The 13181-nt window shown below is 36.2% G+C and overlaps 1 protein-coding gene across 2 annotated transcripts; it reads left to right on the top strand.

Annotated features, from left to right (window-relative positions):
- The first annotated feature begins 676 nt into the window (after window positions 1–676).
- On the top strand, window positions 677–2793 carry mc4r (melanocortin 4 receptor). 2 transcript variants are annotated; one of them, XM_088919721.1, is made up of 2 exons: window positions 677–851; window positions 1294–2793. In XM_088919721.1, the coding sequence occupies exons 1-2, from the start codon at window positions 844–846 to the stop codon at window positions 2045–2047; spliced, it is 762 nt and encodes a 253-aa protein (XP_088775847.1). In that variant the 5' UTR covers window positions 677–843; the 3' UTR covers window positions 2048–2793. The 2 variants fall into 2 exon arrangements, with proteins under 2 accessions (XP_088775847.1, XP_088775846.1); XM_088919720.1 differs by lacking the exon at window positions 677–851 and having other exon boundaries at window positions 1027–2793.
- The last annotated feature ends 10388 nt before the right edge of the window (window positions 2794–13181 follow it).

Below are 13181 nucleotides of genomic sequence, written 5' to 3'. Positions count from 1 at the left end.
AAGTCTCTACCACTTCTTACTTTCCTTTTTGTAATCTATTTTTAAGTTTAATATTATGCTAAAGAAATTAAGGGAACTATATAGTATTTAGTAGTCACTTTTTCCACATTATATGGATTGAAAACTCAAATTGAACACATTTCAAAACTTGATGTGTTTTTGGAAATTGATTTTTTAAAACTTACTAAAACAACCCACATTGTTAATGTTGCATTCCTAAAAACATAAGCATCTAACAATTTAGCTATTTTTTGCATAATTGTAAACCATATGAACTACACATGTGATCCATAAAATTACAGTGCAGTTAACTTTCATGATTAAAAAAATAATCTTCAGAATTTACAACTGGAGCTCTTAGTAAAACAAACTTAAAGAAAATCACATTTAAAGAATAAAACAACAGGAAAAGGTAAGAAAATGGAGTTTAAAATTCATTCATAATTTAGATGAGTTACTCTATTAGACCCGCTCCCCATACAAAAAAGGCTTCAGCTTCAGCTTTCTTCTCCTTTGCCAACTTGAATTTTTATTGGCTGACAATGAAGCAGTGGGAGGAGGCAGACCAGACAGTGCAATGTAGACTATTATAAAACAGCTAGATGTAGCTTTAGCCTGCCAAAGGATGGTATGCTTACTGTGTGCTTCATTGACAGTGGAGGATTAACACATTACAACGACCACTTCAAATGTTACTTTGCTTGCTACCTTTTTTTCCCCCCTCTGTGAAACCAGCTGAGGAATTAAACGTGTAGAGAAGGCTGAAGCTGTGAATTAACAAATGTCATGAAAATATGAAGCTGCTTCCGAGAGCTAAAAGTTGGCAAGTGGGAGGTTTTCACCATGATCCAGTAAGTACACTCGTGTTTTACCCTTTGAAATGCTGCCAAATATATGTTTCTAGATACAGTAAGACTGCTGAGTTGCTCAATGTGCAAGAAAACTCAGTTGTGCACAGGGTATGTAAGGAATGCTATCCTCATCACAGATTTAAGGGAATACATAATGAAATGGTCTGAGTAACACTGGGCTCATTATCCACAAGATGAACACTACACACCACCACGGACTGATACACAACTATCATTCTAGGAACTTCAGCTCAGGTGCATTTACTGTCAACAATGACTCAAATGAAAAGGACTCCTCTTCAGGATGTTATGAGCAGCTTTTGATCTCCACAGAGGTGTTTTTAACCCTTGGAATTGTAAGCCTTTTGGAGAACATTCTGGTTATTGCAGCAATCATAAAGAACAAGAACCTCCACTCCCCAATGTACTTCTTCATCTGCAGCCTGGCGGTGGCTGACATGCTGGTGAGCGTCTCCAATGCATGGGAAACCATTGTGATGGCCCTTATCACCAGCGGACACTTGACCATCCAGGACAATTTGATCAAAAACATGGACAACGTGTTTGACTCTATGATTTGCAGCTCTCTCCTGGCTTCCATCTGTAGTCTGCTGGCAATTGCGATTGATCGATACATCACAATCTTCTATGCCCTGCGTTACCACAATATCATGACAATGAGGAGAGCCATGATGATCATCACAACAATCTGGGCATTCTGCACCATCTCTGGAATTCTCTTCATCATTTATTCTGAAAGCACTACTGTCATCATTTGCCTTATTACCATGTTTTTTACTATGCTTGCACTCATGGCCTCGCTCTATGTGCACATGTTCATGTTGGCACGGTTGCACATGAAGAGAATTGCTGCCCTGCCAGGCAATGGCACAATCCACCAGGGTGCAAACATGAAAGGAGCAATTACATTGACCATCTTGCTTGGTGTTTTTGTTGTTTGTTGGGCACCATTCTTTCTCCATCTGATCCTCATGATCTCCTGTCCCCGCAACCCCTATTGTGTCTGTTTCATGTCTCATTTCAACATGTACCTCATCCTGATAATGTGCAACTCAGTGATTGACCCACTCATATATGCATTCCGCAGTCAGGAGATGCGGAAGACATTCAAGGAGATCTTCTGCTGGTATGGCTTGCCTGGGTTTTGCGTTTGTGAACTGCCCAGCAAATACTAAAGACCTAAAAAAGCACAACTAATCATTCCTCAGAAACTCTTGGTAACTCAGTAAATGGTAATGCTAACTCATGACAAATAATGCACAATTGTAACCATGACTTCATATGAATGACAATGCAACTTTTAGATAAATCCATGGTTACAAAAGTACATATATTCCTGTAATTGAATGACAACTGCCCAGCAAACTGCTTTCTGCTGATAACCACTTGCTTTCTCATGAGGTTGTAGAAAATATATTTCCTTTGCTCCTGTCAAACAAAACTCTCAGAGAAACAGACAAGCAATGCCTTTTTAATGTACCTGATTTCTTGCATGACGCATTTAAACAGTAAGGTTTGAGCAGCAGACTGGGCAAATAAATACCTAATCATGTTGTAACATTCTACAAATATTTGTTTTTTCTCTGCTGTGGAGAGAACATTTGTAGAGACGGTCATAAAAGCTGCTTTTGACTGAATATAAAGTTTATCCATTAAGTCCTAAAATTAAACAGCCTGGTTAACTAGATACTACAACAGCATATGCCTTTTTAATATATAGTTACATTATTTAATCTATGTGACTGTACATATCCAGTATATGTATGTCATGTCATTTGCCAAACCGCTTTATACCATACAGTGTCACGGGATATATGTACATACATTTATACATCATTTTAAATGTGCAATATTGAATTATATGAAAAACGGCTTTAATTGGAGTGTATACTTAGTGTTATTTATAAAGGTTTTTAATTGTGCTTCAGTATGTTTTTTCCCTCCAATCATTGTCCTGTTTTAGTGCAGTGCTGTCTGCTGTGAAATTGTAATGTATTTAAGCCCTTCCTACCAAGGTGAAGTAAAAATTGAGAACTATAGAAACAGGCAGATGCCACAGATTTTATGCATTAACAGAAATTTGTTTAATTTGGTTTAAAATCTTAATACCTCTTTTCCTGAAAAATATAGTACTTTTTGCCAAAGCCATTTACCAACTCTACATTAAAACAAATGCTGGGTTGTTTCAGATTGCAGTTATTTCAATTATTTTTGGTAATTCTATATGTACCCATTATTCTGATTATTCACCATTACATTGACATATTGTACTGATGAATGAAAGAAATGTAATACTTAGACAATGTCTTTAATTACATATTTCTTAGATCAATATCAAAATTGCAGAACGTATGCAGACAAAATGCAGATCAAGGTTTAAATCAATTTCATTATGAAAACTAACATTAAAAACGCAAAACATTTTAAAGTTAGTATCAGGTTTGACCTTTTAACATTAACACTATTCTGAGTGAATTGACATTCAGTACATCCAATAAATTTTTTTGAACAGTCTGTTGTGGGGTGTTTAACCACTTTCTATGCAACAGCAGCCATGTGTCAAAAAATGTTCCCCACAAACTCTTGAACGAAAAGAAAAACATTTAATCAACTAGATATAAATCTCAAAATCAAAAGCATGTATTTTATGCTGATCATCAGTAAGTACCTTGTGAGAAAGTGCTTAATTCTCTGCTGTGGCTTTACCATAACTTTAGAATGCACATTTTTTTTTGACAAAATGTTGAATGTCAAGGTATCCTTTACTCTTGGACAACCTGTCGCCTGTGATGCTTGAATCGGCATACACTGTGAATCAGGAAAGAAATACGTTGAGGAATTCAGGGGACACTACATTGAATGGAGACCAAACTGTGAAAGAAGTGCTCTATGTCTCTTATAATGTTTACAAAAGAGCCATACTGTATCAACATTAAAATGGGGGCTGTATTTTGTTTGAACTGAATGGAAAAATCAAAGTGTGTCTTAGGTTATCAACTTATGAGTGTAGCGAATGACTGTCATTAATGTTACAAAGAGTGAAACTGACTAGTCTCTATTCAAATGTGTTCGCAGCTTTTGACTACAGTAAATAGATCCTTTATGAAAAGTGATATGAAGGCTAAATTGTATTCATGCAAACTAATAAAACTGTCTCAATTTTATGCAGCCTCATTATTTAAACAAGCGTAAAGACACACTTTACTATATAAAAAATTCACAGGACTGGAAAACCATAAGTATACATGTAGATCATTTTTATACATAAAATCCAATAAATGATTAGTACTTAATACATTACAACCTATTCTATAAGTGAATTTTACTTTATATTATGTATTGATTGCAATTCTTTCAGAATTGCACATTTAGAAAACATTTGCATTGCAATTCAGTAAGGGTAGATCTAATCTTTCACAAATAAAGTCAAGGGTAAAAAAAAAAATTAGCCACTCACTTTTACCATTTATTCATTGCCTGTAGGTTGCGGCTAAGCCTAGACGCCCTGTGCAGCAATTGTGAAGTCATTAGAGAAATGAGCTCCTTAGCATGTTCTCAAGTACCCAAAATTGGACCAGAGTTAGGCCGTGTCCCAATATGTACATAACTGGTCTTGCTCCCTTCATTTGAGCGTTCTCGCTTAAGTCCTCAAGGGATCAGGGTGCCCCATTTCTAGATCTGTTTCCCAAGGGTGCTCAGCAGCACCCCCAGTGCGTCCTGAAGGGAACTACCCCGAATTCCCTGCAGAATGGCGACAATTCATGTTCTAGCCTAGGAAAGCATAGAGACGTTTCCATGGAAAATAAAATATTCACGTGTTAGTAAAATTGAACTCTTTACAGTTTTTAAAAGCGTACTATTTTATGAAAAAAATTAGAGTATTTTATATTTGTTCTGTGTGTATTCTAGGACAACATTTTGACAAAAGCTTTAATTACATCACCCAACTTCGACTGATGAATATTCATTTACCTCCAGTGTATTTGGTACACTGAGTATTTAACAGTACACATACAGTATTTAAAAGTACAAAGCTTTGAGGTATGGCCACATTTCTTATTTAGCTTGCGTTGAATGAACGGGTTCCTTATCATTTTTGTATTGGAACAGATGAGATGAAACACATTTAGCAATACAAAGATTTGAATAAAGAGTGAGCGATATTTGTAAGGTTTCCTCAGTTTACTTCGCCTGTTTTGAGTCGAGCCTGCTCAACATGAATGAGCACAATGTGTCACTACTTCTGTGCAGGAATAGATGAGATGACATTCACTTGTATCCAACTGCGAGAGAATGAAATTTAAGAAGTGTATCCGCTGCACTCAGCCTTTGGGAATGAAGCATCAACAACTGGCAGCATTTTGACCTTGACCCGATTAACGAAAGAGTGATGTCACATAAGGGTGCCTTATTGCTCTTTTAATAATGGTGCCCCCTCGAACTCTCACGCACTTGAAGTCCACACTGGCACAACGTCATTGAAGTTCGGACTTGGAGGAAGGGTTTAGGAAGCAGTGCAAAATTGGGACACGGCCTTAATGTACATGAACTGGGATGTTATGAACAAAATCACAAATACCATAAATTTATGTTGATGTACATCTATATATTTCTTCTTTGTAGCTACTCAGGAGAACTACACATACCAATCTTTGGTACTTTACCAAGCATTATACAGCTAAATGAAAAAAAAACATCTGAAGTGACCTTGTCCTGCCTCTTTCAGTCGGAACTTTAGTAAACCGTATTATCTATTGGGAAAACTGGCTTCGTGGTGCGGCCAGTGAGCGCAGGCAAATTGCTAATTTATTGCAGTGTTTATTTTCCGACCTTTTTTATATATTGATATACAAATGTTTCATTCTTAATGCAAAGATAGATGTGTATGTTTTTCTATAAAACAATACTCCTTTTTAAATAAACCTGGACAAAATGGGGTTAGGTTTCAGACCTTCAAGTCTCTGAACTGTGCACTTAGAACTAAATAACTTGTCAGGTTTTATTGCTTTCTAAAATTAAAGCTAAACTAAAAAGGTTTCCATGCTTCAGACAATTCACTGTAACAAAACTGAGTGTAAGGTAAACCTGGTTATTAACAAAAACTCTCCTGCTGCAGCAAAATTAGTCTTTCAGCATCCTGCAGCAAAGAAAGATGAGTAGTTTCTGCAATGTATTTTCTGTGAAAAATTTCAGAAACAATTGGTATTCAAAAATGTCAAGTGTTTACATAACATTTTGCAAAAGGGATGGGAAAACATCTTAAATGTATACCTTTCTCGTTAAGCATGGGGTTTCAGATAAAATCATACAGTACTGCACAGCAAAGAAAGAACATATATATACACACTTATATGGGAGAAAGGGTCTCATTCTCATAAGATGTCTGTATGCAGAAAAAGAGCACTAAGTCACAAGTTACAGGTTCTTCTAATAGTATTTTCTTATGTCTTTGGATAGGATACTTGCAAAAATGTATTGCTGTAGAAGAAAATGTATGTAATTTTCTTGTTTTGAGCATTATCAGTAAAAAAACATTTTGAACTATTTATAAATGTGACAGGTTGGGTGAAAATAATGCAATGCCTTGGATGGAGGCCATCAATAAATATACTAGTTGTGAGAAGTCCAAGTGTATCATTTGATTTTTAAAGATTTTTACTTTGAGCTTATACTATCTACACTTTACCAGCTGGTCCCTGTCTAGCTTGTGGCTGAACTGTCATTTATGTTCCAGATGTGTTAAATCCTTTTCCATATATATTTTTTTATTTCTCTGCAATTGAAACCGCTTGCGTGTACTTTGATCTTTTCAGTAGTTATTTTTCTGAGACATTTATTCCAAATGGTAATGCAACAAGGAAAAATAATGAGAATAAAACAGGAAACATTAAAAACATACATTTCAAAATAAAAATGAATATGGCAATTAATCATTTTAACGATGGTCCTATCAGTGGGAATAATTAGTATGTAATATTGGAAATAGCAATAAGTTAAAGTAATCATACTTCCAATATTCACAGTTGCCCATAATACAGAGATTCATTTAAAATATTTTTCACACTGCCCTTTCAAATCAATACACCTCCCGTTAAGAAATAAAATAATCTTTACTATATATAGGGACCAGAAATCCAAGTCCAATTACATTTAACTAATTTTGAATAACACAAGAGTGCACTGTGGAGTTGAGAATAATATTGGCAATTTTAACAAACAAATTTCCTTCCAGCTGTGTTGCACATGAATTTAAAAATACTCAGTGTAACCAAGCAAGATTGTAAGACGTTTGTAAGTCAAGAGCTTGGATACCACAGAATATAATTAAGGACCATTCCATTGCCTGAGCTAATGTCATCCTCTAGATTTCAACATCCCAGGCTCTTGTCTTTTGCACAAGTAATTATGTAGAAGAAGCATTCATCTGTACACTGCTCGGCCTTTTCAACAGATAGCTTGAAGAGCTGTTCACACTAGACATAGGATGGAACGTCATCTCGAAGCCACAGTACAAAATGAGCTTGCACCTACATTTTTAAGCAAGGTTCCACGGACAGAAGGTTGCTCGTCAATGACAAATATGGTGAAAGAAAGACTCTGCAGCGCTGTACTATGCTACATGGAATTCAAGTCCAGCCAATGTCAAAATTCTCTTTTCAGGAAAGGATATTAGTTTAGCCACTAGTATAACCATTTTTATTCACGTTTGGCACGAGGAATTTTCATTTCCCATTTAAATCGAGCTTATAGCAGTCATCCAAGGATTATGCATTACTTTACTTGGGTGTACTAGACAATAGATATATTTCTCACCAAATATGATTGTGCTCACACATTTAATGTCCCAGTATCTGGAACTATTAGTCCTGGTTTCTGTTATTTTTCAAGGGTTTACAGTATACAGTATTTTACATAAAAATGAGTCATTATATTGCTTTTCAAATTATCTTTTAAGCATTACTTTATCATTACATATTTATAATACTGAACACATTCCTCAATCATTTAATCATTTTTATCATTTACATCACTCACATAAGTGCCATTATCTGATTAAGTGTGCATTTCCTCTGATGTTTAATGCAAAATTTTTAAAGTACATCGCAGAAAAAGTGATTGTTTCTTCTAGCTTCTATCAAACTTGCAGACAGTATTGTAAATGAGGCCTTATAAATACAGTTAAACAGCATCTCATTAATTCCACATCTTAACTATTCATTCTGAACCTTCTATACATTCATTGTCCTGTTTTGCATCTTAACAAATGTCTCAACATAAAGACGCAAGTCTTTTTTCATACATATCTTCTAGCACAGTATTTCCTCCACTTTGTTTCTGTAGTTTATTTTTTCTGCTAGCCAGCAAAACCCTGTTCTGCCATGCGTTTTCCTGAAATTAATGCTGAATTCTGTTCCAATGTTGAAGCCTTTTTGAATTGCATTTGCTGCTTTTTAAGTGCTTATTAATCCTCCCTATTATTGGAGGACATAACTAGTTTAACTGCTATTCAAAAACCTAAACCTAAGGAGTGATATAAATTAGGAAGAGTCGATATACAAAAAATCCATTTCAAAGTAAAAGAAACATTAGCATTCATGTTCTGAAACAATTTAAAATTGATGCGGTTTGCTAAGAAACAAGCATAACATCGATCTTAAATGTATTAAGACTCTGACTGGGCTCTTACACATTTTTATTGATGCATTCATTACTTTGGCAGCTGCACAGACCAAGATTAATCTGCCGTAGGTTTTCATGACGACCCTCGTAGAATACTTTTATCAAGGTAATTTCTACTAGAATATTCCCAAGGAAATGCAAAAGGCCGACTTGCTTCTGTAGTACTTATGCTGGGTATATATCGGGAGTGGCCACTCTTGTTCCTGAGGAACCACAGTTCACCCTTAACTACATCCTATCCACTTTATCCAATACAGGCTCACAGGGAAGCTGGAGCCTATCCTGGCAAAAACGGGCAGGATAAACTATGGACAGGATGTCAGTCCATTGCTGGACACACACAGACACTCAAACCAGGGCCAACTTTCACAGAAGCCACTTAGATGACTAGTATGCATTTGCACTGTAGGAGGAAACCAGGCAAAACCCAACGAGAACATGCCAACGTCATGCAGATAGCTCCCCAGGAACTTAATCCAGGGCACCAGCAAGGCGAGGAAGCAATGCTAACCACTGTCACCATGCCTCCCGCACCCTTAACTATGATTTTATAAAACTTAAGAATTTAAGAAATCCATGAGAGAAGACCTTTCAGCCCAACTAACCTATTTGGTACATAGAAGTTAATTTCTTTAAAGACGCCAGGTTACCAACTTCCACAATGTGGCTTGGTAGCTTGTTACACATTTCAACCTTTGGAAAAATTTCATTTTGTTTGTCACTAAAACAGGTGATGTGTTCCATTGAGTAGTGTAATGATCATTTTAAAAGAAAATACCAACATCATGTAGCTATCCAAGACCATATCTACCCATTCATGTAACAACCCAAATAAGTAATTTGATCAAAATTCACATCTGAAGTCTATAAAATCACACAATTGAGGGATGGCCTGCATCTCCAGGGTTAACCAATCTCAGCAGAGATAATATGGACAATATAGACAACAAGGTCCAAGTGCCAGTTCAGGAGTGGGCTCAGAAACAAATTAACCTAATTAAGTAGAGCTTCAAAACCCTTGTGAAGCAGTGATAAGTGTATGGATGTGCAATTAAAAAATGGAGAAAAGAAAATCAGCATCCTACATGTGAAGTGCATTTGGTGGATAATGGACATATGAACTTACCTGGTATCCGTCTTTGTATGCATGTATATACACTTTACAATGTGTATTGATGTTATGTTTTATGCATATACTCCAGTTTTAGCTTTTGTTCCTTGGGGAAATCTGCTGACATGTTTCTGCAAAATTGATAAGTGTAAAAATTGTTTGTCATCCAACATAAATTAGATACTGTGCATAACTAATGTATTATATAACTAATATCAAGCTGTTTTGGCTTTCAATAATTTTTTCCTCTGCTATATACAGTGGCTGTTCCCAATGGATATACAGTTTGCTATTCTGTAGAGCATTCCTGTCTGCAGAATTCCCCAGGGAGTGTTTTAATGCCTAGGTCTTGAAGGAAAACAAAAGACACAGTACCAATGTACAGTATATATACACACACAGTATACATACTGTAGAAACTCAAGGCACATGCATAAAATGTTGTAATGTTTTGTGGTATGTACAAATGTTTTATGAAAAACAAAATGCCTTAACATCCAATTGTATAAAATAGGTATTGCCTGTCTAGCAAAATACATTTAATAATATCTAAAAACAGAATATTAAATCTTTAAACTGTATCATTTAATGTAACGTAATGTAAGGTTGCTGGTTCAAATCCCACAGCTGGCAGAGGAATCCTACTCCATTGGGCTCCTGAGCAAGACCCTTAACCCCAACTGCTCCAGGGGCGCTGTACAATGGCAGACCCTGCGCTCTGACCCCAGGCTCTCTTCCTGTCTGTGTGTCTCATGGAGAGCAAGCTGGGGTATGCGAAAAGATAATTCCTAATGCAAGAAATTGTAAAGGGTTAATAAAGTGATGTTATATTATAAACCTGGAGGAAACTGAAACGAACTGGCTTTTGCAAGCGGATTATGAACGAGCCCGCCTGGAAAAAGGCTGGTCTAATTGGTGAAAAACGTTGTCATTCATTGTGTTTTCAGCCATTCAGAGTCCTTAAAGGATGGGACTTCCTCTGGGAGCCTCTGGCTGCCATTTGCCTGCATCCCAGCTGTCAATCATTGACGCAGAAAGGGTAACCATTCAGATTCTTATCAGTGGTTATTGTTTTACAACTGAAGGCCACTCAAGTTTTATTTTCAATGCCTGAAAGCAGAAACGACTCTCTAGAAGTGCCTAGAGGCTTTATATAGCAAATATTTTTTTTCTCTATTTTTCTTGGCTTTTCAGTAACTTTTATCATTTTTAGGGGGGAGGCAAAAAATTAATTCCAAGTTCAGTCTTCAAAACTCTTTTTCAAATTGATAAAGTTGTCCCAATTTTTTATCCAAGCCAGTAGACACCTACAGTATTACAAGGCCTACAAACATTGTGAGTCCATTAGCAGGCCTAGAATTGGAAAAATTTGACCTTTGAAGACCAAAAAAAAAGTTTTGCCTGCTGTTTTTTTTTGCATATATTTGAATACTGAGTGGTAATGGACACATTAAGAGATAAAAGAAATTTGACAGTTCACACTCAAAGCCAAGGGGATTAGCTTCAATTTAAGACCTTAAGACCTGAACCAAGCTTATGCTATGTTCTGCTGCAGAGATATTAAAGGGGAGAAAATTCCAGGTGGGAATTGTCTCTGGATGTAGAAGGTACTAATGGGATAGGTTTATATACATATACATTATCAATGAGGTGGGTTACATAACAGAAAGAGACTTAATATTCTAAAATATTATGGTATTTTTATTGTTGTTTTTGAGTGCTTGATAGGATTCCCAAGAGCATTTAGTCCTCCAGTGCCAGGCTGTCCACCTTTGGTGTAGTTGAGCACATGGGGATGCCTTCTATCATGCTATAGCTAAACCACTTTAATAATAATATTAATAATAATAATAATTACTTACACTTCTATAGCGCTTTTCTGGACACTCCACTCAAAACGCTTTACAGGTAATGGGGACCCTCCTCCACCACCACCAGTGTGCAGCCCCACCTGGATGATGCAACAGCAGCCAGAATGCTCACCAGGAACAACCTTAGTTTTTCCCAGGAGGTCTCTGACCAGGTACTGACCTGAGTCGCAGGGTGATATGGTTGCTGGACAATTTTAGACAGTCTTACAACAGGAAGGTAGTAGTGGGTGACAGTGCTGCATGTCTCCAGTCTTTGTTGGAGTGCCACTTCAGCTGCCAGCAGCATAACTGAATTGGTTATTAACAAAGGTTTTTCAAAGGTTGTAGACCACAGGATGAACTGTGGCCCTCAAGACCTGAAGTTACCTCCCTATTTTCCAAGCATGTGTTTAAGCAGTCAGGCAGACCTGACACCCTGAGTCACCTTGGCAATAGAAAAGAAAAGCAATAAATCAACTCAGTCTGATACAATCTATCTTGTTTCTCTTTACAATGTGGGATGTTAAGTGCAAGTTAAGTGCAAGGTATGTTTTTATATAAAGTCTAATCAAATCTTTTGCCTATATAATTATTTTTCAGAATTCACAAACAGTGTTGAAAAACTTGTGGAAAACCTTATACAACATATGGTTATAGCCCTTGGTTCATTTTAGTCACAGTTAACAGCTGGTCTTGTGTTGATAACAGTGACACGTGAAATTCTTTTTTTAGACCTATTGCAGCAAAGTGAAGTAAGAAAAACAGTAGAAAATTAAAATACACACTCACAACAGACACTATCTACAGGCAAAGGTCACTACCTTAATGAAAGGGATTTACAGTTCCCTTGGTTGTAATTCCACATTCTTATCACAGGCATGACATCAGTTTATCTTCAATATTAGCATACATTTTCTCACTTAGTGGTTTGGTGGTGGAGAAAGAGATGTGGATTAAGAACATCTCATACTGCATGTCTCCTGTTATCCTGTTTAAATACACTTCAACATTTAAATGCGTTTTTAATCGTGCCCTCTGGTTTATGTTTTACCCTCATAGTCTTCTCTGTTCAAGAATAAAACGGTTTAGTTCTTTCAGAATCTCAGTGCAGGATATTCTTTAACAACATGTACCTGAATCCTCTTGTCTGGGCTGATCTCAAAAATTCAAAACTGTATATATTATTGTAAATAAGAACGTACAATTGAATTGTGCAATTTTGACAATAAAATCACTAGATTTAAAGTCTGTGCTTTAAACTATATACTGTAACATTGTCTAAAAGATGTAAATGACGTGCTAATATGAACACCTAAGTCTACTAAGCTTCATCAAGCTCAGTAGCTCCAATTTTAGATTTGTTTAATAAATTCAGAATATCCAATTATTTCTGTATACCTCTACAATTTGACAAAGCCATTTGTGTTTTTTCATATTTTGTTTTGAAGCAATAAAGCGCAGGACTACACATAAGGGTGAATGAAGATACTATTAGGATCTGCAAGTGTTCTCATACAGACACTTGCAGATACTAGTAATAGTAATTGATAAAGGGAAATGGAGATCAGAAAATAACAAATAATTATAATTAACAGAAACTTGTGGGAGAAGCTAATTCTAAAATCAAAATGATTATTTGAGCATGAGGGTTAAGACATGAAACAGAAT

Source organism: Atractosteus spatula, chromosome 6 (assembly GCF_055471065.1).
Source record: "Atractosteus spatula isolate fAtrSpa1 chromosome 6, fAtrSpa1.hap1, whole genome shotgun sequence".
Taxonomy (NCBI): domain Eukaryota; kingdom Metazoa; phylum Chordata; class Actinopteri; order Semionotiformes; family Lepisosteidae; genus Atractosteus; species Atractosteus spatula.
Note: the sequence above shows the minus strand (reverse complement) of the source record. Positions and strands in the feature narration are given on the sequence as shown.